Source organism: Gracilinanus agilis, chromosome 6 (genome assembly GCF_016433145.1).
Source record: "Gracilinanus agilis isolate LMUSP501 chromosome 6, AgileGrace, whole genome shotgun sequence".
Lineage (NCBI taxonomy): Eukaryota > Metazoa > Chordata > Mammalia > Didelphimorphia > Didelphidae > Gracilinanus > Gracilinanus agilis.
The window spans coordinates 146948862-146973466 of NC_058135.1; the positions used below are offsets into that span (position 1 = coordinate 146948862).

The window sequence follows — 24605 nt, forward strand, 5'->3', positions numbered from 1 at the left end:
ATTCTTCTCAAATCAAATTCTTCATGAGACTTTTCTTGGTTCCTTCCCTCTGGTACTAATACCTTCCCTTTTCATATTAACTTTGTCTACTATGTATGTATTTTATAAATACCTAGTTATTTACATTTTGCCTCCATTAGAATTTATGATAATTCCTTTTTGCTTTTTTATTTGTTTCTTCAGTTCTTAACATAGTGCCTGGTACACATGAAGTGTTTAATAAATCCTTTTCTTGCTCCCCAACCCTTTATCAAGCATTTATTTTTTCTCCCTCTCATTTTCCACCTGGAAAAAAAATAAAACCAGAAAAAAACACTTGTAACAAATAATCAAGTAAAACAAATCTCATATTGCCCTTATCCAAAAGTATTTATCCATCACATCTTTGTCAGGTGGTGGGTAGCATTTTTCATCATTGGTCCTCTGGAATCATAAGTGATCATTGCGTTGATCAGTTCTTGTTCTTAAATTTTTTTTAGTATAGTGTAATTTGTTCTCCTTGTTCTGATTACTTTACTCTGCATCAGTTCATACAAATCGTTTCCCTGGCTTTCTCTGAAATCATCTTTCATCCTTGCTTATTTAGCACAATAATATTCCATTCCACTCCATTTATTGCAGTTAGATGATGAAGTGAGTAGAGTACTAGTCCTGGAGGCTAGAAGATCTGATTCCAAATCCAGTCTTAGATATCTAATAGTTGTGCGACTTTGTTACTTAGCACACTACTTGGTATATAGTTGGAGTTGTATAAATCTTCATAAATTGTTCTCCTCCTATTTATACTCACTTCACTCTATATAAGTTCATACAAATCTTCCCAGTTTTATTTGAAACTGACTTAATAGTTTTATCTGAAAATGATATTTAATACAGCAAAATAGTATTCTATTTTATTCAGATGCTATAATTTGATCAACCCTAGTTGATGGATGCCCCCTTTAGTTTTCATTTTGCTACCATAAAAGAATTGCTACAAATATTTTATACATTTGAATCCTTTTCCTCTTTCTCTTATCTCTTTGACATATAGACCTATTTGTCTATAGTAGTATCGCTAGACCAAACAGTATGTGAAGTTTCATCACATTTGAGACAAAATTCCAAATTGTTTTACAGAACAGAATGACTGTACTAATTCATAGCTCCACCAACAGTGCCTTAATGTTCCTGTTTTCCTGCAGCCCCTCTGACATTTATGATTTTTTTGTCAAATGTACCAGTTGCTTTAATTTTCATTTAACTAATTATTAATGTGTGTAACTTTTTTTTTTCACATGGTAATTGATAGTTTGGACTTCATCTAAAAACTGCATATTCATTTCCTTTGGCTACTGAGGAATAATTCTTTTTTTTTTTAAAACACATACTTTCTGTCTTAGAATCAATATTGTGTATTGATTCTACAGCAGAAGAGCAGTAAAGGGCTAGGCAATTGGGGTTAAGTGATTTGCCTGGGATCACATAGCTAGGAAGTGTCTGAGGACAGGTTTGAACCCAGGACCTCTTTTCTCCAGGCTTGGCTTTCTATCCATTGAGCCACCTAGCTCTTAATTGTTCTTAATTCTTATAAATTTGAATAATTTTGTTATCTGCCTCAAAAATTAGATCTTAATTACAGAAACTTAATGAGATTTCCCTACACACCATTTAACTCTTCCCTTCTAATTTGAACTGCACTGATTTTGTCTTTGCAAAAACTTTTAAATTTTATATAATCAAAAATTTTTGTTTGATCTCTTGTGATGCTTTGTTTGATCATAAAGTCTTCCCCTCGCCATAGATTTGAAATTCTTTCTTGCTCTTTTAATTTGTTATGATGTCACCCTTATATTCATTTGGAGTTTATCTTGATCTATGGTGCGAGATGTTGGTCTATATTTCATTTCTACCAACTGTTTTCTAGTTTCCCTACCTATTTTTGATGACAGGTTCTTACTAGAATAATTGCAGGTCTTTGAGTTTATCAGACATTCTTCTATTATGTTAATTTGCTTCTGGATCTTGGATACTTAATCTTTCCTTCTTGTCAGATTTTATCAATGCCAAATAATTTTTATGATTACTGCTTTGTAGTTTAACTTGAAATTTGGTGTTACTTGACCTCCTTCCTTGCTCCTTTTTTGTTATTATTCCTTTTGAGATTCTTGATCTTTTGTGTCTGGAATTACATTTTGTTATTTTTTCTAACCTTTTAAAGTAACACTTTTGTAATCTGATTGGTAGGGTACTGCCCAAGAAAAATTCATTTAGGCAGTTCTGTCCTCATATTGTCATGGATCAACTATGAGCAATTAAGATCTTTTATTTATTACAATTACTTATTATAATTATTTGAGTCTATACTTTTGTAAAGACTTTTATTCTTCAATTTATATAGTTCTTGTGTTTACCTTGGTAGGTAGAATCTCAAATATCACATATTCTGCAGCTATTTTGAGGAGAATTTCTCTTTATAGTTCTTCATGCCTGATAATATATAGAAAGGCTGATGATTTATATGAATTTGTTTTATATTTTGATAGATTTATTGTTCAAATGAATTTTAGTTGATTATCTGTGGTTCTTTAAGTAGACTATCATCATATCATCAACAAAAGCAATACTTTTGTTTCTTCTTTGAATATACTTTCAATTTTTATATCTAGCATTTCTAGAACTATATCAAATAATAGTAATGTATACTTGCTTTTCCCTTTTCTTTTTTTAAAGGCTTTTACTATTTCTCCATTATCTGTAATAATGACTTATTTTTAGATAGATACTATATATATCAAGGCAAAGCATATTCCTATTTTAAAAAATATTTTTAGCAGAAACTTTTGTAGTATCTTGATAAAAGCTTTTTCTGCATTTATTAATAATAACAATATGGTTTTGATTATTTTATTTTATTAACATAGTTATATAATTTTAAAGTAATTCCAGTTTTGTGTAGTATGATTTGCTCTATCATTTAAAAATACATACTTCTCTGTTCCAGAAAACCGTATTACAAGGAGATGGGGACAATGAATTAGAAACCACGATAGCTGATAGAAGGTAAGACTGATTTGTCAAGAAGGAAGCTTTTTTTTCCTTTAAAAATGTTTTGTTGAAACCTTTTTTTATTGAATTTCAACACAAGCATCCAAACTTGTTTAATAATCACTTACAGTTAGACTAATTTCAATGAATAAAGTATACTTTACTACCTACCAACCCATAGGCACAAGTCCCATAGCTTCTACCTGCACTGAAAATAGAACCATTCTATTATAGGGGCAGCTAGGTGGCTCAATAGACTGAGAGCCAGACCTAAAGATGGAAGGTCTTGAGATCAGATCTGGCCTCAGACATGTCTGAGCTGTGTGACTCTGGGCAATTCACTTTGCTCCCATTACCTAGCTCTTACTGCTCTTCTGCACTGGAACCGATACACAATATAAATTCTAAGACAGAAAGTAAGGGTTTAAAAAAAAATCCCTTATTAACAAATACATCTTGTTAGGCAAAACTATATCTGAATGAGAATGCATGGCTGGTTTTGAACCTCTAGTATGTCATTTCATTTTCAAGGAGAGGGAAGAGATGTTTTTATTTCGAAGTCCTGATTGGCCATTTCTTTATTCTGAATCCTGCGGTGTTTTAGAATTGTTTCCCTTTATATTATTGTTATGCTCATTGTATAAATTATTCTCCTGGTCCTATTCATACCAATCTCATTCTGCATCAGTTCAAAATGAATCTCTTAGTATATATTTCTTTGAATTCATCATATTTATTATTTCTCATGACACAATTAAAATTTCATTACATTCATGTTTAAAACAATTTGTTCAGCCATTCTCCATTAATGGACACCTATTTTGTTCTTTGTTATAACAAAAAGTTGCCAAAGTGATTTTCCTAAAATGTAGATCCAACTATGTTACCCATTACTCTTTTTCGTATTTAAAGCCCTTTGTAACATAATTTTCTCACATAAAAACCTTTCTACTTGCCCATTTTACAACACCCCTCCTGCACCCTGCAACCCTGCACCTCCTGGCCTCCATATACTTTTCAGTTCATTAATACTGTAAGTGAACAAAACATTCCATCTCTTAGCTCTGGTCCCCACCTGAAATGCTCTCTCCCCTCATCTGCCTCCCAGCTTTCCTAGCTTCCTTCAAGTCCCAGTTAATATTCCCTCTTCAATAGGAAGCTTTTCCCAATTCCTTTTAATTAAAGTGCCTTTCCTCAGTTAATTATTTTCCTTTTATTCTGTATATAGCTTGTTCGTACACATGTGTGTTTTTTCTCTTCCATTAGTTTGTACATATGTGTGTTTTTTTCTCTTCCATTAGTTTGTGAATTTCTTAAGGACAGGGACTGTCCTGCTTTTCTTTGTATTCTTAGCACTTTGCACAGTTTCTGACACAATGTGGGTATATTTATGAATTCTTTCTGATTGACTCACTGACCAAAATAAATCATAATAATAATTATTTTATTTTTAGCTTTTTAGCTCCTCTTATTGCTGAATATGATAAACGTCTAGAAGAATTGAATAGACAACTGAAATATTATCAGGTATGAATTCACATTTGTAAAAATTTCTAAAATATTTATTTTTCTGGGTGAAAAAAGAAAACAAATAAACTACCTTGTTTGTTTGTTTTTATCAGTTTTTATCAGTCTTAATAGAAAGTATTTAGCTTTCATATAGTTCAGTTTTCAATTGTCAATACATATTAGGGCTTTTTTTTTAGGATTAACATTAAGTAATTTTTTCATCCTAAATTAATATACTAATAGACTACCTCTTGCGTCACTAGTTGCATTATGCTTGGGGAAATAAATGCCACAGTTTTTTAATGGACCTAAAAACAAGCTATTGTGTTTAGGCTCCTGAAAACTACTCAGCATTTAGGCCAGATCAACAAATAATTATTGCATGTCTATTTTCTTATATGTCCCTATTTGATGGCATTTACCAAAATTATCACTACTACTAGAAAGGTGGTGTCATCACATATGCTGGGCACTTTTTCAGTTTATCAGAATTTGGATTTAACTTAAGTTTTTTCAGAAGCAACAGCTGTACCAGTTTCATCTTGTGGTGGTTTTAGTAACTTAAAGTTCCTTGGTTCTACAGATAATTACTCTTAGAGCATGAGCATGGCAAAGTAATGGAAATCCCCAGTGTTAGCATCACTATTCTGGCAGTAACAAAAAGTCATCCCAATAAAATGTTAAATATGAGTTCATGAAACATTATATGAACCTGGAAAAACTAGCCAAAATGGAATAGAAGGAAGCAATATGTCCATGTTCCTTCCAAAATTACTTAAGAAGACCACTGACCCTTACTTAAGAAGACCACTGACCCTAATAGTTATTGGGAATTCAAAGGAGAAACTAAAGTAAGTTATCTTTCCAGTTAAAGATCACAAATTAGATATTCAGGCAAGGATCTTGTACACAAACTATGTAATATATTGGGATCTTGGCGCCCAGAACTCTGAGGTAGGACAGTAGAAAGAAGCTCAGAGGTGATTTTCTCATTCCCAACCCCAGCTGGCAATCTCAGTGAATAGAACTCCCATTAGGAGGTCACCCAGAACAGATCTTGGATTTAGAGCCCTACCCAGTAAAGCAGCACTGAGGGGTCTCCTTTAGGCTTAAAGACCAATGACAGCCCTAGAAGAGCATACAGCTGACAATTGGTTGTCTAGAGCAGATTCACTGGAATCATGAATAAATGGAGAAAAAAGAAACTGAAAAGAGCCACTGTGAGGATAGACAAATCTGGAAGAGAATAATTTCAAAACACCTACAAACAAAGCCTCAAAAAAAAAACTTTCCCACTAGATTAATTAGAATTACTAGAAGAAATGATGCAATTTTTTTTAATGAAGAAAAATGGTATGAATAAAATGAGTTCAGTAGAGGAAAAAAAATAGAAAAGAACCTAGAGCTATGGAAGAAAAAGTTAGAAAGAGAATTAACAGCTTGGCACAAAAGGTACAAAACTTACCAAAGTAACATAATCTCTCAGAATTAAAATAGACCAAACATAAGTTAATGACTTCATGAGACATTAATGCATTTGACACAAGAAATTTTAAAGCCAAAAGCATAAAAATATAGAAGAAAATACAGTTTCTTCTGTCAGAAATAAATGACCTCAGATACAGATCAAGGAGAGTTAATTTAAGAATCATTGGACTATCTGAGGGCTATGACCAAAAAGAACCTGGATATTATATTTCAAGAAATCATGAAAGAAAACGATTCAGATGTCTCAGATCTGGAGTCAAAGTAAAGATATAAAAAATTCATTTGTCATATCTCATGAAAAGAAATCCCAAAATGAAAATTAGGATTATCAGAGCCAAAATTTGAGATCTTCTAGGTTAAAGGGGAAAAAAAAAACAACTTGCAAGCTAGCAGAAAAAATTTCTTCTAGTTAAGGAACCTTAGTAAATATGACAAAAACTTTAGGGGTTATCATGAGAACATGGAATAAGATATTTCTACGGTTAAAAGATATTGCCTCACAATTAGTGAAGCTTAATATAATTATATAAGATCTGGGAAATGGATTTTTAAGAATTCCTAATGAAATGACAAGAGTTTAGTAGAAACACTGAAATATAAAGACTAGAATAAAAATAAAATAAAAAGGTAAATACAAGCAGACAATCAGAAAAGAATTTATAAGGATGAAATGTTTGTAGGCAGAGGGAAGGTAAAGGAATGATATAATTCTCCAAGAACCAATATTGATATAGGTAGGGGTTATAGGGGGAACCAAATAAGATAGAGGTCTTGGGAATGATTTTTATTTATATTTTGAGGATCTTAGATAAAGGAAAGTTATGGGATAGAAGCATATAGTAGGGAAGAAAAAAGGAGAAATGGAGGTGAGACTATTATCTCTGATAACTAGAAGTTGAGTTCAATCAAAAAAGGATGAAGTAAGGAGAATTAATGTCACTTGAAATTCATTTTGAACTGATAGTAAAGTGAAGTGAGAAGAACCTAGACAAGAACTTTATAGTATAACAATAAAATTATAAAAATGAACAATTTTGAAAGACATAAGAACTCTTTTCATTGCAATGAACAACCATGATTCCAGAGGATTGGTGATTTAGAATGGCTATGTACCTCCTGACAAAGAAGTGATGGACTAGAAATATAAAGTGAGACATACATTTTTGGACATGGATAATGTGGGATTGTTTTTTCCCAGTTATATTTTGTTATGCATGTTTTGTTGTTATTGTTGTTTATTTGGTTTTTTTCCTTCTAGTGGTGGAGGTAGGATGAGATGGGAAGAGGAGAGATTTCTGTAAATTGGGGAAATACATATTTTTAAAGCAACATTTCTAGTATGAATAAAAAAGGACAAATGAAGCATCTTGTGTTGGAATCACTGAAAAGATTACATCTTCTCTTTGGGCAGGTGGTAGGTATGATTAGGGTTGATATAAGCCACAAGTAAGATATCCCACTTTTTTCTCTTGCTTCAGATAATAGGGAAACATCTTGTTTGTGTTTTGAGAGACCAGAGATAATCTAATCAGGAAGGATGATATAATTAACTGGATAAAATCCCATATCTTTTCATGCTATTCCTCATCAGTAGAACTTAAACTCTTTGAAGGCAACTGGCTTTCTAATAGCCAGTTCCCAATGTTCCCAAATTCTTTTTTTTTATTTAAATTTTTATTTTGAATATTTCACCATAGTTACATGTTTCATGTTCTTTCCCTCTGCCCCAAACCCCTTATCCCCTGGAGCTGATGCACAGTTCCATTGGGTTTTACTCATATCATTGATTAAGACCTAATTCCATATGATAATTGGACTAGAGTTATCATTTAGTGTCTACATTCCCAATAATAACCCCATCAGCCCATGTGTTCAATTAGTTTTTTTTCTTCTGTGTTTCTACTCCCATAGTTCTTCCTCTGAATGTGGCTAATTTTCTTTCTCATAAGTCCCTCAGCCTTGCTCTGGATCCTTACATTGCTGCTAGTAGAGAAGTCCATTAATGTTCAACTGTACCACAATGTATCAGTCTCTGTGTACACTGTTCTCCTGGATCTACTCCTTTCACTCTGCATCAATTCCTGGAGGTCATTCCAATTCACATGGAATTCCTCCAGTTCATTATTCCTTTGAGCACAATAGTATTGCATCACCAACAGATACCACAATTTGTTCAGCCATTCCCCAATTGAAGGACATTCCCTCATTTTCCAATTTTTTTTGCCACCACAAAAAGGGTGGCTATAAATATTTTTGTACAAGTCTTTTTCCTTATTATCTCTTTGGGGTATAAACCAAGCAGTGCTGTGGCTGGATCAAAAGGCAGATAGTCTTTTAAAGTCCTTTGGACATAGTTCCAAATTGCCATCCAGAATGGTTGGATCAATTCACAACTCCACAAGCAATGCATTAATGTCTCAATTTTGCCACATCCCCTCCAACATTCAGCACTTTCCTTTGCTGTCATGTTAGCTAATCTGATAGGTGTGAGGTGATACCTCAGAGTTGTTTTTATTTGCATTTCTCTAATTATAAGAGTTTTAGAACACTTTTTCATGTGTTTATTGATAGTTTTGATTTCTTTATCTGAAAATTGCCTGTTCATGTCCCTTGCCCATTTATCAACTGGGGAATGCCTTGATTTTTTTGTACAATTGATTTAGTTCCTTATATATTTGAGTAATTAGACCTTTGTCAGAGTTTTTTGTTATAAAGATTTTTTTTCCCAATTTGCTGCTTCCCTTCTAATTTTGGTAGCATTAGTTTTGTTTGTTGAAAAACTTTTTTAGTTTAATGTAATCAAAATTATTTATTTTACATTTTGTAATTTTTTCTCTTGCTTGGTTTTAAAATCTTTCCCAAAGATCTGACAAATATACTATTCTGTGCTCATCTAATTTACTTATAGTTTCCTTCTTTATATTCAAGTCATTCACCCATTCAGAATTTATCTTGGTATAGGGTATGAGATGTTGATCTAGAATCAATCTCTCCCATATTGTTTTACAATTTTCCCATAAGTTTTTGTCAAATAGCTGAGAGTGGTTACTTTCTTGACTAAGTATAAATTCTTAAGTACCTAATGTAGTTAATAGATTATCTAGATTTGTAAGGTATAGAAAGTCTTGGTATAGATAGATACTAACATCTATACCTTTTTAATGAGTCATATGTATGTATATGTGTGTATATATATGTATATATATATATATATATATATATATATAAAATCTGCTTTTGTTAAGTATTTAGCTTCCCTCTTCACAACATTTTCTAGCTTCCTAAATTTGATTGCATCATATGGGTTTGCTGCTACTGCCATTCCTTTTCTAGGGTATGTAATGATAAGGGTGTTTCATTGTTATTCCTCAGAATAATCAAACAACACAGCTTCAAAGAAAAGATGCCCTTGGAGTTCTCAATGCTTAGGAGAATTAGCCCTTTTAATTTCTCCCTGGCTCACTTCTATAAAATAATGTGTCTCTAAAAGGAGATAAAGGCTATTGCCTGCATATAAATGTTAATATAAGAAAAACGGGATTCATATTATGAAGACTGAGGGAATCACTTCCACTATTATGGGATACATGTGACTATATTGATATTTTATCTACCTTCCTAATGTATATTTTTAAATTATCATAACTTTGGGTAGGCAACAGAATAAAAATTACTAGTTGAGATTATATATTCACTCTTCAGATTAGATTCATGTTGGATTTTTGTACCATTTTACCTATATACTGTGAATAAAAACTGAATTAAGATGGGTGTGGAGACTTGCTTTTGTCTGTAGCTACTATGTAAGTTCTTATTTATACCCATGCTGGCTCTGTTGAGTTAGAGGCTATTTAGGGAAGCTGTTAACATATTTTGTTGTTGGTATTAAATTGTTTCAGTTGTGTCTGACTCTTTGTGACCCTATTTGGAGTTTCTTGGGCAAAGATACTAGAGTGGTTTGCTGTTTCCTTCTCCAGCTTATTTCACAGATAAAGAAAGTGAAACAAACAGTGTTAAGTGACTTGCCTCGGGTTACACAGCCAGTAAAATTCTGAGGCCAGATTTGAACTTGGGAAGATGAATCTTCCTTACTCTAGACCAGCACTCAATTCACTGTGCCACTTGGATGCCCATATGTTAGCATGTCGATTCACATGTGGCCAACCTTATTTGTTTCTGAACTGCCTTCCTAGACTGAAATAGACCACAGTCTTTACCTCATTTTCAACTCCTATTCATGTTCTTGAGATAATAAGAATATATCTGATCTTAATCCTAAAATGGCCAAAAAAATTTTATTGAATCATATAGACACTCCAAAGAAGCTTATCATATCATATCTTTTATATGTCAGGGATGGTTTTCAATATCATTTGAGTTATAAGAAGGACATGTAAATAAATATTTGTGAAGTATATAAAACATTACCAGATGCGTTTGTCCTTCATGTATATTACTATAAATAAATTTTCAAATTTATTGCATACATTATATAAAATATTTATCTCTGACAGGGTAATTAAAAATAAGAAAATATTCCTCTCATATCAGTAGACACTATTGCATCTATTTATTCCTATATGCTCTGACTATTTAATGGTATTATAATCATAATCGTAGAATTTGATTTTTCTGTTCGTGTTTTTTCTCAGACACAGGTTGGTGAGATGAAACTACAACTTGAAAACATCACTAAGGAAAATGAAAGGTAAATTAATTGTCACATCACATTCTTTTGTTCTTTATTAACATTATTATCCCATGTTGTAATACACTATTTTATTCACAGACTACCTACGTAGATATTATTAAGACTTATATGGATAGTCCAAACTACTAAGGAATAAGAGTATTGAATATTGAATACAGTGAAATGTATATTCCTTTCATGTTGAAGAATCAATAACATTGTAGTTCTGTTAAGTGAAAATTTATTGACATTTTTTAAACTAGTATTTGCCATTTCCAGGGTGTTTCTGCATTTTGAAATTCAAAAACATTAATCTCAGCCCTTTGAAACCACCATAAATTCATCTCATTGCAACCAGCATAGTAATTCATATTTCTGAAAACATCTATATTAGCACAAACTACAGACGTGCAGTTCATTTTTAGGCCCATATTCAAAACCTTTCAGCTTGCATTCCCTCTGGCATTACCTTAGAGAGCTGAATTTCACTTTTGTACCAAGATGAGACACTGGAGTAGGACGTTAGTAGAACTAACTAATTAAGATAATAGCTAGTAAAATGATAGAGAAGGAATAAATAAGAAGTTTTTACTATGTTCTGCCAACATTCATATTTTTTGAGATATGACTGGGGATCAGATAAGAATCTCTGTGTTAATGAGTCATTTTGGAATGCTACCCTTCTTTTAGGAAAAAGGACCTTCTGATCTAAGAGTTATTGTTGTAAGTTATTGGTATCTTATTGGCTCTTAGCTCTCATCTCAGGTCTAAAGGGGTTAACATCCTTTTAAGTGAAGGTGTATAGTTGAGGACAAGATAGTTCCTAGCTCCACTTCCCATTTCAATGTGGATATATTCAAATACTCCCCAATCTCAGTGTACTGATTCCCTTCTGTCTTCACATATACATAGTCATAAGTTCCTCCCATTAAGTTCCCCTAACCCCTAAAAAAAAGAAAAGTTCTTGAGACATTATGAAGAAAAGGAAAACATTATGTCACTGACCTCTGACCTGTAATTTACATTTATAAATCCCTGTTTTCCGTTCTTAGCATATCTTTGACCAAAATTAATGTACTTACTCTTGAGTGGCCTATGGGTAGACCAATTTGGGAAACATTGGGCTAGATGATTTTTATTATTTCATCTAACTGAAAAACTCTGTTTATATGTTTTTTTAAATTGTCCCCTTGGTATTGTTTTATTATCTTCTGCCTTTTGTCCAATAGTCTGTAATTTCCCTCTCTTCTCTACCTCCCTCTCTCCCTTTTTTAGACAGTTTCATATCTGTAAACTGTTAATTTTTCTAGAAATAGTGGAATCAGGGATTTTTAAAAATGTATTTTCATTTATAATTCTCATTTTTTTTAGTCATTAATTCATCTGCCCCCTAAGTAGCCAGTAGTCCAAGTAGTTTGAGAAACACTGAGCTGAATTACCTATTTTAAAATTATTCAGTCTGTCTACATTTTTGTTTATTCTCTGCATTTTTATATCTCCATTGTCTTCTTTTCTTAAATTTCCAATAGACTTTTCTCCCTCCCTATCCCTATTTTGAGATGCCTCATAATTCACTATTAATGTTCCTAGAAATTCAGTCAGTAACTTTTTAATTTTACATTCCTTTAAATTTCATATTTACTGTTTTCTCCAATAACAAAGTTCTTATACAACTTTTTGCTTTTACTTCATGAGTTGGCTTTTACTTCAAGAACTTAGGTTCTTCTTGATGAAGATTACTACTTGAATTTTTACTCATTGTGAGGAAAGAAATTGCTCTATATTCTGGGATCCTTTCTTTTTTTATTTATCTATGATTCTGTTTTTCCTTTCTGGCCTAGTATATAAATATATATAAAAGTCTTCCCTTGAGAATTTGGAGTTAATAATTTGTATGTTTTGTAAAGATATTATTTTCTCTCTTTTGACATCTAGCCCTTATTTCAGGTCCCCCTCTTTATCTATTAGGAAAAAAAGAAAAGTAAGTTTCTAAGTTTAATGCAAATCAGTTTTGATTAGATTGCAATTATTGTATCTCTACTACTCAGCAGTCATAACAGGGATGCCTATGTCATTTTTTTTAAATTGTTCTTTATCTATTGCTCAACAAGTCATCAGATCATCATCCAACCTTTAATACGGAAGCAAGAATCAGGGATAACTAACAAGAAATAAAAGGGGGAAATGACCAGGAAAAATCATATGTATGTGTGTGTGTGTGTGTGTGTGTGTGTGTGTGTGTATATATATATATATACACATGTATAAATATGTATCACACATATACACATAAATATATTCCTCTATGTAGTCACACACACCATCAATTTTTTAAAGTGGAGAATAGTACTAATATATAGAGGAAATAATGTGATAGCAGACAATTCAGACATTTGACTTTGGAATGCATTTTGGACTTATATTTGAATATAGGAGTCCTATGCATCTAGGATTTCACTAAAAACAAATAATGTCTGCTCAAGAGGAACTGGAAGGTTATTCACTTTTGTTCTGCTTTATTGGGCTTTTGTGAGATTTCAACTATTTTGATCAGATAAAGTGTTTCTAAGAATATGTGTAATCCCAAATACCAGTCCAATTAGATTATAAATGAAAACCTTTAAACAGTAAAGGAAGATTTAATATAAATTATCCTTTGGATGATCCACAATATGATTACTTATAAGTAATTGTATGTGGTCTATGTTAAAGGTATCTTTATAAGAAAATATTTCCTTCAAACAGCTTGATTGTAACTACTCTGGCATATGTTTCATCAATAGAAAAATACATTAGACAGTAAATAAGTTATACTTTACATTTAGTCATCTATATGTAGTTATAATATTGTTTTCATCACAAAAACATATTTTAGTAGATACATACTAAGACATTCAGGTCATGTTCAATATAGGAATTTTTTGAGTATATTTATTATTGTATTATAACTATATTATATTCTTTTTTCAGTGAGGGGGAAGGTGAGAGGTAGGGAAAATAAATGCTGGTTAAATGAAAATAAAATTTGTTTTTAAAAATAAAAACAGTATTATAATAAAAGCTGTTGTATCTGATACCTATTAAAACATTTTTATAACTGATTATCAGTTTGTTGTTATTTTTTGTCTTTTTTAATCTTGGTTCATATTTCAGTCAATAGATGTTTTACACAGTACTATAGTATGGGAAAGGCACTGTGTTTGGTGGTGAATCAAAATAACTAGTCTAAAGAATGTAGCAGGGGGCAGCTAGGTGACTTTGTGGATTGACAGCCAGGCCTAGAGATAAGAGGTCCTGGGTTCAAATATGTCCTCAGATACTTTGCAACTCAGACACTCGCAGGGCAAGTCATTTAGGATTCTAAGTCAGAAAGAAAAGGTTTAAAAAAATGTAGCGACTTACTTTGTCAATATGAAATTATTTTAAAGCAGTTATTACCACTTATTTTTGAATAATGTTCACCTTGTTAAGACAATGTTATAGAAAGAGACATGTATAAGCACCTATTTTTTTAAATTCTAGTATGTAATTTTTCCATTTCTGCATGTTAGTACAAATTATTATGAAATCTAATGATATGACAACTAGAGATAATATTTTAAAATGTGTACATGAAAAGCATAAACTTGAATTTGATTTTTTTTAAACCCTTACCTTCTGCCAAGGCAGAAGAGTGGTAAGGGCTAGGACTAAGTAATGGGGGTTAAGTGACTTGCCCAGGGTCACATAGCTAGGAGGTGTTTGAGGTCAGATTTGAACCCAGGACCTCCCATCTCTGGACCTGGCTCTCAATCCACTGAGCCACCTAGCTGCCCCCCTTGAATTTGACTTAACCATATGATATAAGTTTCTTTTATAATGTGACCAAAATAAAGAAAATATTATTTGGTAATAGTAGGAAAAAAATAATATTTTCCATTGAATTTCTAATTGTTATTTTTTTCCTTCAATAACCTGAGAAAAATCTCATGCCATTAGGCATGAAAAAAATCAATGGTTGAGATATATACTTATTTAATAGGATTTTTTGTCAAAATAACATTGAACCTTGACTTCATAGAAATTGTTTATTGAATTTTGCTTTGTGGCTAAAATAAAGATTATTGCTATTGTCAATATTAGAGACTTGTCACATTAATTGGCCAATGCCATAAGTTCTGGTAGAGGTATGTAACAAGCTAAAATTGGCATTAGCTCCTCATATTTGGTTAGTATTTGAAAGTTATTCTTAAAGTAAAATATATTTTGGATTTAAATTCAGAAAATATCTTAAATTATGTTATTATAGTTTATGTATCTGAGAGCTAGTGGAAAATAAGTAGCAACATGTCTACTTGACCAGGGCAGAGACCATCTAGTTGCCACATATCTTCTCTAGCAAAACCCTAAAATTTTCTAATAATGAAAAGAAACTCGAATGAGAAACTAGAGGAAATAACTTCTCCCACACAAGAACTGCATAAGAGATCAGCCAGAACCTTGAAAGCAATAGGAAAAGTGATTCACCAGTACTAACAAAGGAAAAACTTGAAGCTTAAATTTAGGTCGCCAAAGATACATAGGGTCTATAAGACTCTGTGCCTGGAAGCAGCAAAAGCAGACTACTTCCTTGAAGAAAGTCTTGAGGTTGTCAGAAATCCCTAGATTTGCAGTGGACAGCTTGAGTGCCCATTGTACTGTATTGCAGAGCTCAGATCAGGACATGCCAGAACCAGGGACTCTAAAGTACTCTATCAGGAGATGCCAGAGAGGACCATGAAGATTCAAAACTATGAATCGAAGAGATCAGGAAGTCTTAATGTCAGGAAATGTAGGTTAAGATAGGAACCCCCATGACACCTAGCAAGACCAACCAGGGCTGACCACTCACCCAAAAAAGCACAACAGAAACCTGAATTTAGGAAGTAATGCTATAAGGATGAATGTCAGAGAAAACACCAAGAAACAAACTAATTATTGCAAATCTAAGTTTCCTGTCCCTCCCCAAAAGAAGGAAAAATTAAGTATAACTACTCCAAGTAGAGACTCAAAAGAGAAAATATATTTTCCATAAGGAATATATAAATTTCTAGAAGAAATGAAGCAAGAGCTAAAAAATGGAATAAAAGCTCTTGAGGAAAATTTTAGAAGGAAAATAGTACAGCTCATAAGAAAAAGTGTTAAACCTTACCCAAGTAATGAACTCCATGAATAGACCAAAAGAATCACTTACTCCATGAGACAGCAAGCCATAGTAGAAAAAAATAACAATTTTAGGGGGGGAAATCCAAAGGAAAATTTAGTAATTGATATAAAAGCAATTGACCTGGAAAATAGGTCAAGGAGAAATACTTTTAGAATCATTAGATTCTCTGAAAAGCTTGATTAAAAAATAACAGTCTATTTCAAGAAATAAATAAAATCCTCCCAAATCTGTTAGAATCAGAGGACAAAGTAAAGACAGAAAGAATCAGTCTATCATTTGTTGAAAGAAACTCTAAAAAGGAATGTCATGGCTAAAATTCTGAGTACCTACATATAAGCAATAATACTGAAAATATCCAGAAAGTAGTTCAAGTACCAAGGGACTACAGTGAGGATTACACAAGACTGGAAGGCTTCTAATATAAATAGGAGGGAATTTTGGGATGCAGTATGCCAAAAGGCAAAAAAAAGAATTAGCTTTATGTCCAAGAAAAACTTATCCTGAAAAGCTGAATTGAATCCTAAAGGGGGAAAAAAATTGGACTTTTAATGGAACAAACAGCTTTCATTATTCCTGATGAAAAGACCAAAACTAATTAGGAATTCTGAAATAAAAGATAGTAAAGTCAAGATTTATTTAGCAATTTGAAGAGATTGCACAATAATGTAGTGCTTGCATTTTAATTGGAGGGATGAAATGTGTCCTTTTAAGAATCTTAATGTCTTCAAAGGGTGTTGAAGGACTTAAATAAGGAAAAAAGAGGTCCTTCACGGTATATTGGTCCTATTCTGAGGATCTGAAAAGGGGAAACATAAGGAAAGGCAATAGAAATACATTTGTATAGAAAGGATGAAGAATAAAGTAAAACTTGATATTTCTCATAAATTAGTACATAAGAATATACAAATATGGAAGGGACAGGGAGAGTAGACATTACTAGACTAACCTCACTCTTATTGAAACTGACACGGGGGGGTTGAGTACAAATAGTTATTAAAATACGTCAAACTCAAAAGAGAAACAAGGGGGTATGGGAGGAAAGGGTTTTTATAATATAGATATTACTAGGAAAGCAATAATAAGCAAAACCAATTCCCTTAACCTGAAGGTGGGGGGAAGAAAAGCAAATAACTAGTATCCATGGGGATGTCTCACATCACTTCTTCAATGTAATTGAATATTATTGGAACATATGAAATGACAAACCTGGGTAGTATGAAGTGATATGAGGCAAAGTATGCAAAAATCAAGAGAATATTCAAGGATAACATTTTATTTTTTAAAATTCTTACCTTCTGTCTTGGAGTCAATACTGTGTATTGGTTCCAAGGCAGAAGAGTGGTAAGGGCTAGGGCTAGGCAATGGGGGGTCAAGTGACTTGCCCAGGGTCACACAGTTGGGAAGTCTGAGGCTAGATTTGAACCTAGGACCTCCCATCTCTAGATCTGGCTCTCAATCCACTGAGCTACCCAGCTGCCCCTCACAAGGATAACATTTTAAAGAAAAACAACTTTGAAAGACTCAAGAACTCTGATCAGTGTAACTGACCATAATGGCCTAAGATGAGAGAAAATCACATTTACTATAAAAACTCTGTAAATCAACATCATTAATCATTAAAGAATAGTGAAGCATAGTATATGCACTTTCTGTCAGTGGAGATGAACACAAGAAATTTTTGGTTGTGACCACGGTGTGTGTTCATTTTGCTTGATTTTAAGAGTTTTTTTAAAAGAGTTTTTGTTTGTTAAAAGGATTTTTTTCCCTCTTGGTTAATTATGGAATTCATATAAAACTGAGCAACAATTGTGATGCCAGAAAAATGAAACATTTTTAAAGAATATACAGAAGAGAATGTGCATTTCTCACAAATGAGAATTTTTTTAAATGCACATATGACATTAATACTTAATGAACAGATACATAGCCTTAAGAGTTAGGAAAACCTGGGTGTCCATATTCCATCTTTAACATAATGAATGTATAAACCTGGGCAAGTTGCTTAACCTCTTGGTGCCCAAGCAATTTTCTGATGCCATAGTTTGCAACTGAAATTGATGATTTGCTTTAATGGAGGTGTTTTCCAAAATAATAAACCGTTTTTATCTGGGAAAAAAAGGCATCATGTGCAATGGAGTTACACTAGAAGCTTTCTCAATATATGACAGAGTAAAGCAAGATGTCCTCCATATAGAAATGCTAGCAACTGCAACAATGTATAAGAAACAATTACAGGAATGAAGGTAAATTAAGGCAAACAGAAACCAAAATTGTATTTATTTGCTAATGGCATGATAGTTTACTTCAAAAATCCTATAGAATTAGTGAAGAAACTTATTGAGACAATTAGTAATATCAATAAAGCTTTTTGACCACAAAATGAATCTACAAATTATAACAGCATTTCTATATACTATATAGTTACATCAAAGAGAAGACAATAGGAAAGGAATTCTTATTCAAAATAATTACAAAAAGCATCAAATATTTGGGAATCAGGCTACCAGAGCACATGCATTTGCATAGCTTGTTATAAAATTCTCCCTAAAGAAATAAAGAACTTTAATTAATGGACAAATATTCAGTGCTTGGTGCTAGGTTTTGCCCATACAGTAAACATGATAATACTGTTAAAAGTAAATTTTAGTCTTAATTCTATATAAATTAAAATAGGAAGGGATATTTTGTAGAAATAGATATGATAATTTAAAATTTCATTTCAATAAAAGATCTAAAAATGTCAAGGGGAATACTGAAAAAAGATAGGAATAAAAGAGGTAATAATACTTCTGGATCTCAAACTATATCATAAAGCAACAATCAACAGATTCATTTGGAATGGAACAAATCAAAAGATAATCATAAATAATGATATTCAATAACAAGGGTTGATAAGTCTGAAAACAGATTAAGGAGGAAAAACTCCCTATTTGATGAAAACTGTTGAGAACACTGGAAAGTGGTCTGGCAGAAATTAGGCTTTGACCAAATAAAAATATTCTGTAATACAAGATATTCTATAATAAATTCAAAATGGATATACTTGCCTAAATATTAAAATCACAGGAAAAAAAATAAGAAGCACCTCAAATATTTTTCACAGTTGTAAGTAAAAGATGAATTCTTAACCAAACAAGGAATAGAATAATAACAAAAGATAAAGAAGATAATTTTGATTGCACAACTTTGGAAAGCCTTTGTACAAATTAATGCATTTGGGATAAGTTTGGAAATGGATATCTGTGAGAGAAAAAAAAAGACTGTCAAATTTCTAGGATATGGATTTAGTTTCTAAGATATAGGGACAATTATTGGAATTATATAAGGACAAAAGCCATTTCCCAGTAGAAAATGGTGACCAGATAAGAAGAAGCAGGACCCAAAAGAAGAATTGAAAACTATTAATAGCTTTGTGAAAGAAATGTTTCAAATCACTAATAATTAGAGAAATGACAATCTAAACAACTCAAAGATGGGTGGTAAGTTGGTAGAGCTGTGAATTAGTAAATCTGTTTTGGAAAGCAATTTAGAGTTATGTAAATTAAGTGGCAAAAATGTCTATATTCTTTGATCTAGAGATTTTGTTTCGAGGCTCATACCCTAAGGTGGTCACTGACAAAGATTCTATAGACATTAAACTTTTTTGCAGAAGCACACTTAATGTTTGCTGTTTTTGTTGTTGTTTTTTAGGGGAGGGCTAAAATTTCCACAGCTGCTTCATTGAGAATAAAACCTAAAATAAAAGGGGTGGTGATCACAGTTTGAAGGAAGTTATTCCTTTAGTCTCTCTTTTTTAAAACCCTTATCTTCCATCTTAGAATTGATTACCAATTATCAGTTCCAAGACAAAAAGAGTAGTAAGGGCTAGGCAATTGGCATTAAGTGCAGGGTCACATAGCTAGAAAGTGTTTGATGCCAGATTTGAACTTGGGACCTCCCATCTCTAGGCTTGACTCTCTATTCATTGAGCCACATAACTGCCCCAAACCTTTATTCTTCATATAATAATCCTGTTACCCAACTTCCTCACATATCAGTCACTGAAATCTGTGGTATTTTTACTTTAGATTTTCACTTTTATAAGCATAAATATTTTATGTGAAATTAATCTTTAATGATTAATGATGTTGTTTTCAGAGTTTTTATAGAAAATGTGATTTTCTTTTATCTTAAAGGCTGTTTTTTCTGACATATCTCATTTTTTAAGTCAATGAGATAATAGTCAACCTAATAATATTTACTTTAGAGAGTACTCAGTAATTTAACTTTCATTTCATGAGAGGATTTCATTTCATTCATTGTTTATGTTTTAAGGCCCCCAAATTATAAACAAATAATAAAATATAGCTAGAGTTAAAATGTAGTTTCTTAATTTTAAATTCATGAAAATTTACCAGGTTCTTAAGTCTGACTTTAGCCTAAAACTTTCAGTAAACTCCACTATTGAAATGAAAAAATAATTTTATTCATTTTAATGGTTGTTTTCTATGCTTGCAAAATATACATTTTAAAGTTCAGCCAGGGGTAAAAACCTTTTAAGAATAAGTAAGTTAAAGGCAGCTGTGTAGCTCAGTGGATTGAGAGCCAGGAGGTCCTAGGTTCAAATCCAGCCTCAGACACTTCCCAGCTGTGTGACCCTGGGCAAGTCACTTGACCCCCATTCCCCACCCTTACCACTCTTCCACCAAGGAGCCAATGCACAGAAGTTAAGGGTTTAAAAACAAAACAAAAAAAAAAGAATAAGTAAGTTACTTTAAGATTCAATTTTAAGATGATAAAAGAAAACACAGAAATACATAACCATTAAAATAATGATTCATTGAAGTCATACATGCCTTTCTTAATACATGTATGACACTTGATGAAAAATATCAAAATAACATGTCAATTTTCTGAAATCCATATCAGCTATTTTGACCTTTAGAGAATATGTCTGAGACCTTTGAAATAAGGAAGGAAAATCCCAATGACTTGTGAGCAGCTAATTTCCCAGAATATAAGTCCTAAAAATCACAAGAAATTTATCACTTATCAGAGAATTCTTCACTCCATTGGCAAATTAGCCTCTTTTAATTTAAAACTATAAAAAAAACTTGATATATAATTTCTAAATCCATATCTAATAAACTATAACAAATTAAACTTAGAAAATAGATTGGTACCTTGCAACAAGATATAGCAACACAACAGCAAGTGAGGAAAATAAAAAAAAAACTAGACACTAGAACTTAAAAAAACTCACCATTTATTATTGGTACTGTTGTTTTTAAAAATGATTAAGGCAGATATTAAAAGGGAGAATAATATTTTAATAAAAGCCATGCTGATAGAGATAAAAATCATTAGACCACGCGCCTTTAAGTATTCAAAATGCCACATCAGCCATTTTAACCTTTCGTATCTTCCGCGCCCAGGTAGCTAAAGAGCAAGTTCAAAGCCACTTCCCAATATTTAAAGCCGTCCCTCACCTTTAAGACGTCGTCTAAAACAGGAAACCTGTTGGACCACGGAAATGTAGTTCCAAAGTCCCCCACAGGTCAAAATCAAGCCATTCTCCAATCTTTAAATGAGCTAGGGACATGAATAGGCAATTTTCAGATAAAGAAATCAAAACTATCAATAAGCACATGAGAAAGTGTTCTAAATCTCTAATAATTAGAGAAATGCAAATCAAAACAACTCTGAGGTATCACCTCACACACAGCAGATTGGCTAAAATGATAGCAGGGGAGAATAATGAATATTGGAGGGGATGTGGCAAAATTGGGATATTAATGCATTGCTGGTGGAGTTGTGAACTGATCCAACCATTCTGGATGGCAATTTGGAATTATGCCCAAAGAGCACTAAAAGAATGCCTGCCTTTGATCCAGCCATACAATTGCTGGGTTTGTACCCCAAAGATATCATAGGGGAAAAGACATGTACAAAAATATTTATAGCCTCGCTCTTTGTGATGGCAAAAAAAACTGGAAAACGAGGGTATGCCTTTCAGTTGGGGAATGGCTGAACAAATTGTGGTATATGCTGGTGATGGAATACTATTGTGCTCAAAGGAAATCAAAAACTGGAGGAATTCCATGTGAACTGGAATGACCTCCAGGAATTGATAAAAGGAGCAGAACCAGGAGAACATCATACACAGAAACAAATACACTGTGGTAAAGTAGAATGTAATGGTCTTCTGTACTAGCAGCAATGCAATGACCCAGGACAATTCTGAGGGATGGAAAAGAATGCTACCCACATTTAGAGGAAGAACTACAGGAGTGGAAACACAGAAGAAAAACAACTGCTTGAACACATGAGTTGATGTAGACATGATTAGGATGTAGACTCATAATGACCACCCTAAAACAATTATCAATGATATGGAAATAAGTCTTGTTCAATGACACAGGAAGAAACCAGTGGAAATATGCATTGGTTATGTTGGAGGCAGGGAGAGAGAGCAAGAACATGAATCATGTAACCATGGAAAAATTTTTTTCTAAAACAAATTTTTTTTAAATAAAATAAAATAAAATCAACCTAGACAATATAAAATATTTAGGAATCCATTTGCAAAGGCAAACACAGAAATTATATGAATACAACTACAAAACACTTTCTATACAATTAAAACTAGATCTAAATAATTGAAAAAACATTAATTTCTCATGTGTAAGATGAGTTAATATAATAAAGATGACAATTCTACCCAAATTAATTTATTTATTCAGTGCCATACCTATACAAACTACCAAAAAACTTTTTTATAGAAATAGAAAAAATTATAGCAAAGTTCACTTGGAAGAACAAAAGATCAAGAGAACTAATGAAAAAAAAATATGAAGGAAGGTGGCCTAGCAGTACCAGATCTTAAACTGTACTATAAAGCAGTGATCATCAAAACATTATGGTACTGGCTAAGAGACAGGAGGGTGGGTCAGTGGAATAGACTAGGGGTACATGACCCTCAGTAAGCTAATGTTTGATAAACCCAAAGACCCCAACTTTTGCAACAAGAACTCATTCTTTGACAAAAATTGCTGGGAAAATTGGAAAACAATACAGGAGTGATTAGGTTTAGATTAACATTTCATACCCTATACCAGTGATGGGCAAACTATTCCCTGTGGGCCAGATCCAGGCAGTAGTTTGCCCATCACTACCTTAAGCAATTCCCTAATCACTATGCCCCCACATCCAGATGTAGTGATTAAGGAATTGCTTAAGTCAGTGATGGGCAAACTACCACCTGGATCTGGTCCACAGGGAATAGTTTACCCATCACTGCGCTATACCAAGATAAATTCAAAATGGGTAAATGACTTAAATAGAAAGTGGGAAATTTTAAGTAAATTGGGTGAACATAGAATAGTATCCCTGTCAGATCTATGAGAAAGGAAAGAATTTAAGCAAGAGAAAAGAGAATATTACAAAATATAAAATGAACAATTTTATTACATTAAATTAAAAAGGGTTTGTACAAACAAAACCAATGCAAATAAAATTAGAAGGGAAGCAACAGATTGAGGAAACTAGCAAAAACTTCTGACAAGTCTCATTTCTCAAATTAATAAGGAACTAACTCAATTGTACCAAAAATCATGCCATTCCCCAGTTGATAAATGGTCAGGGGACATGAATAGGCAATTTTCAAATAAAGAAATCAAAACTCAGTAAGCATATGAAATAGTGTTCTAAATCTCTTATACTTAGAGTAATACAGGTCAGAACAACTCTGAGGTACCACTTCACACCTAACAGATTGGCCAATATGATAGCAAAGGAAAAAAATAAATGTTGGATGGGTTGTGGCAAAATTGGGACACTAATGCACTGCTTAGTGAAGCTGCAAATTGATCCAACCATTCTGGAAAGCAATTTGGAATTATGCCCAAAGGACTTTAAAAGACTGCCTGCCCTTTGATCTAGCAATACCACTACTGGATTTATACCCCAAAGAGAATAATAAGGAAAAATACATGTATCAAAGTATTTATTGGCATGCTTTTTATAGTGACAAAAAAATTGGAAAATAAGAGGGTGTCCCTCAATTGGGGAATGGCTGAACAAATTGTGGTATCTGTTGGTGATGGAATACTATTGTGCTAAAAGGAATGATGAACTGGAGAAATTCCATGTGAACTGGAACAACCTCCAGGAATTGAGGCAGAGTGAGAGGAGCAGAACCAGGAAAACTTTGTACATAGAGACTGATACACTGGCACAATCAGATGTAATGAACTTTTCTACTAGCAGCAATGCAATGATCCAGGATAATCGAGAGGAATTTATGAGAAAGAACACTATCCACATACAGAGAAATAACTGTGGGAACAGAAGTACAAAAGAAAAACATATATGATCAATTATGTGTTCCAATGGTGATATGATTAGGGTATTCACATTAAAAGATCACTCTATCGCAGATATGAATAGCATGGAAATAGGTTTTGAACAATGATACATTTTTAACCCAGTGAAATTGCTTGTCGTCTCTGGGAGGGGTAATTAAAGAGGGGAGGGAAAGAACATGAATTATGTAACTATGGGAAAACATTCTTAATAAAATGCATAATGATAATTATTGCTATTTAAATGAAAGTTGCTTAGAGATTTTTTACAAAAATTTACAAAATTTTTACAAATTTTTAGGTTATTCCCCTGAGTTTTTTTAGTGTAGAAAATGTATATTTGTAAAAATATTAACTTAGTACA

At 32.6% G+C, this 24605-nt stretch overlaps 1 protein-coding gene across 2 annotated transcripts in view; it reads left to right on the plus strand.

Moving 5' to 3' along the window:
* SCLT1 (sodium channel and clathrin linker 1) overlaps positions 1-24605 on the plus strand; it is a 213158-nt gene that overhangs the window by 27034 nt on the left and 161519 nt on the right. For both annotated transcript variants that reach the window (XM_044681171.1, XM_044681172.1), the window contains exons 3-5: positions 2984-3042; positions 4482-4554; positions 10677-10732. In XM_044681171.1, the coding sequence (XP_044537106.1) occupies positions 2984-3042; positions 4482-4554; positions 10677-10732 (188 nt within the window). The remainder of the gene's footprint in view (positions 1-2983; positions 3043-4481; positions 4555-10676; positions 10733-24605) is intronic.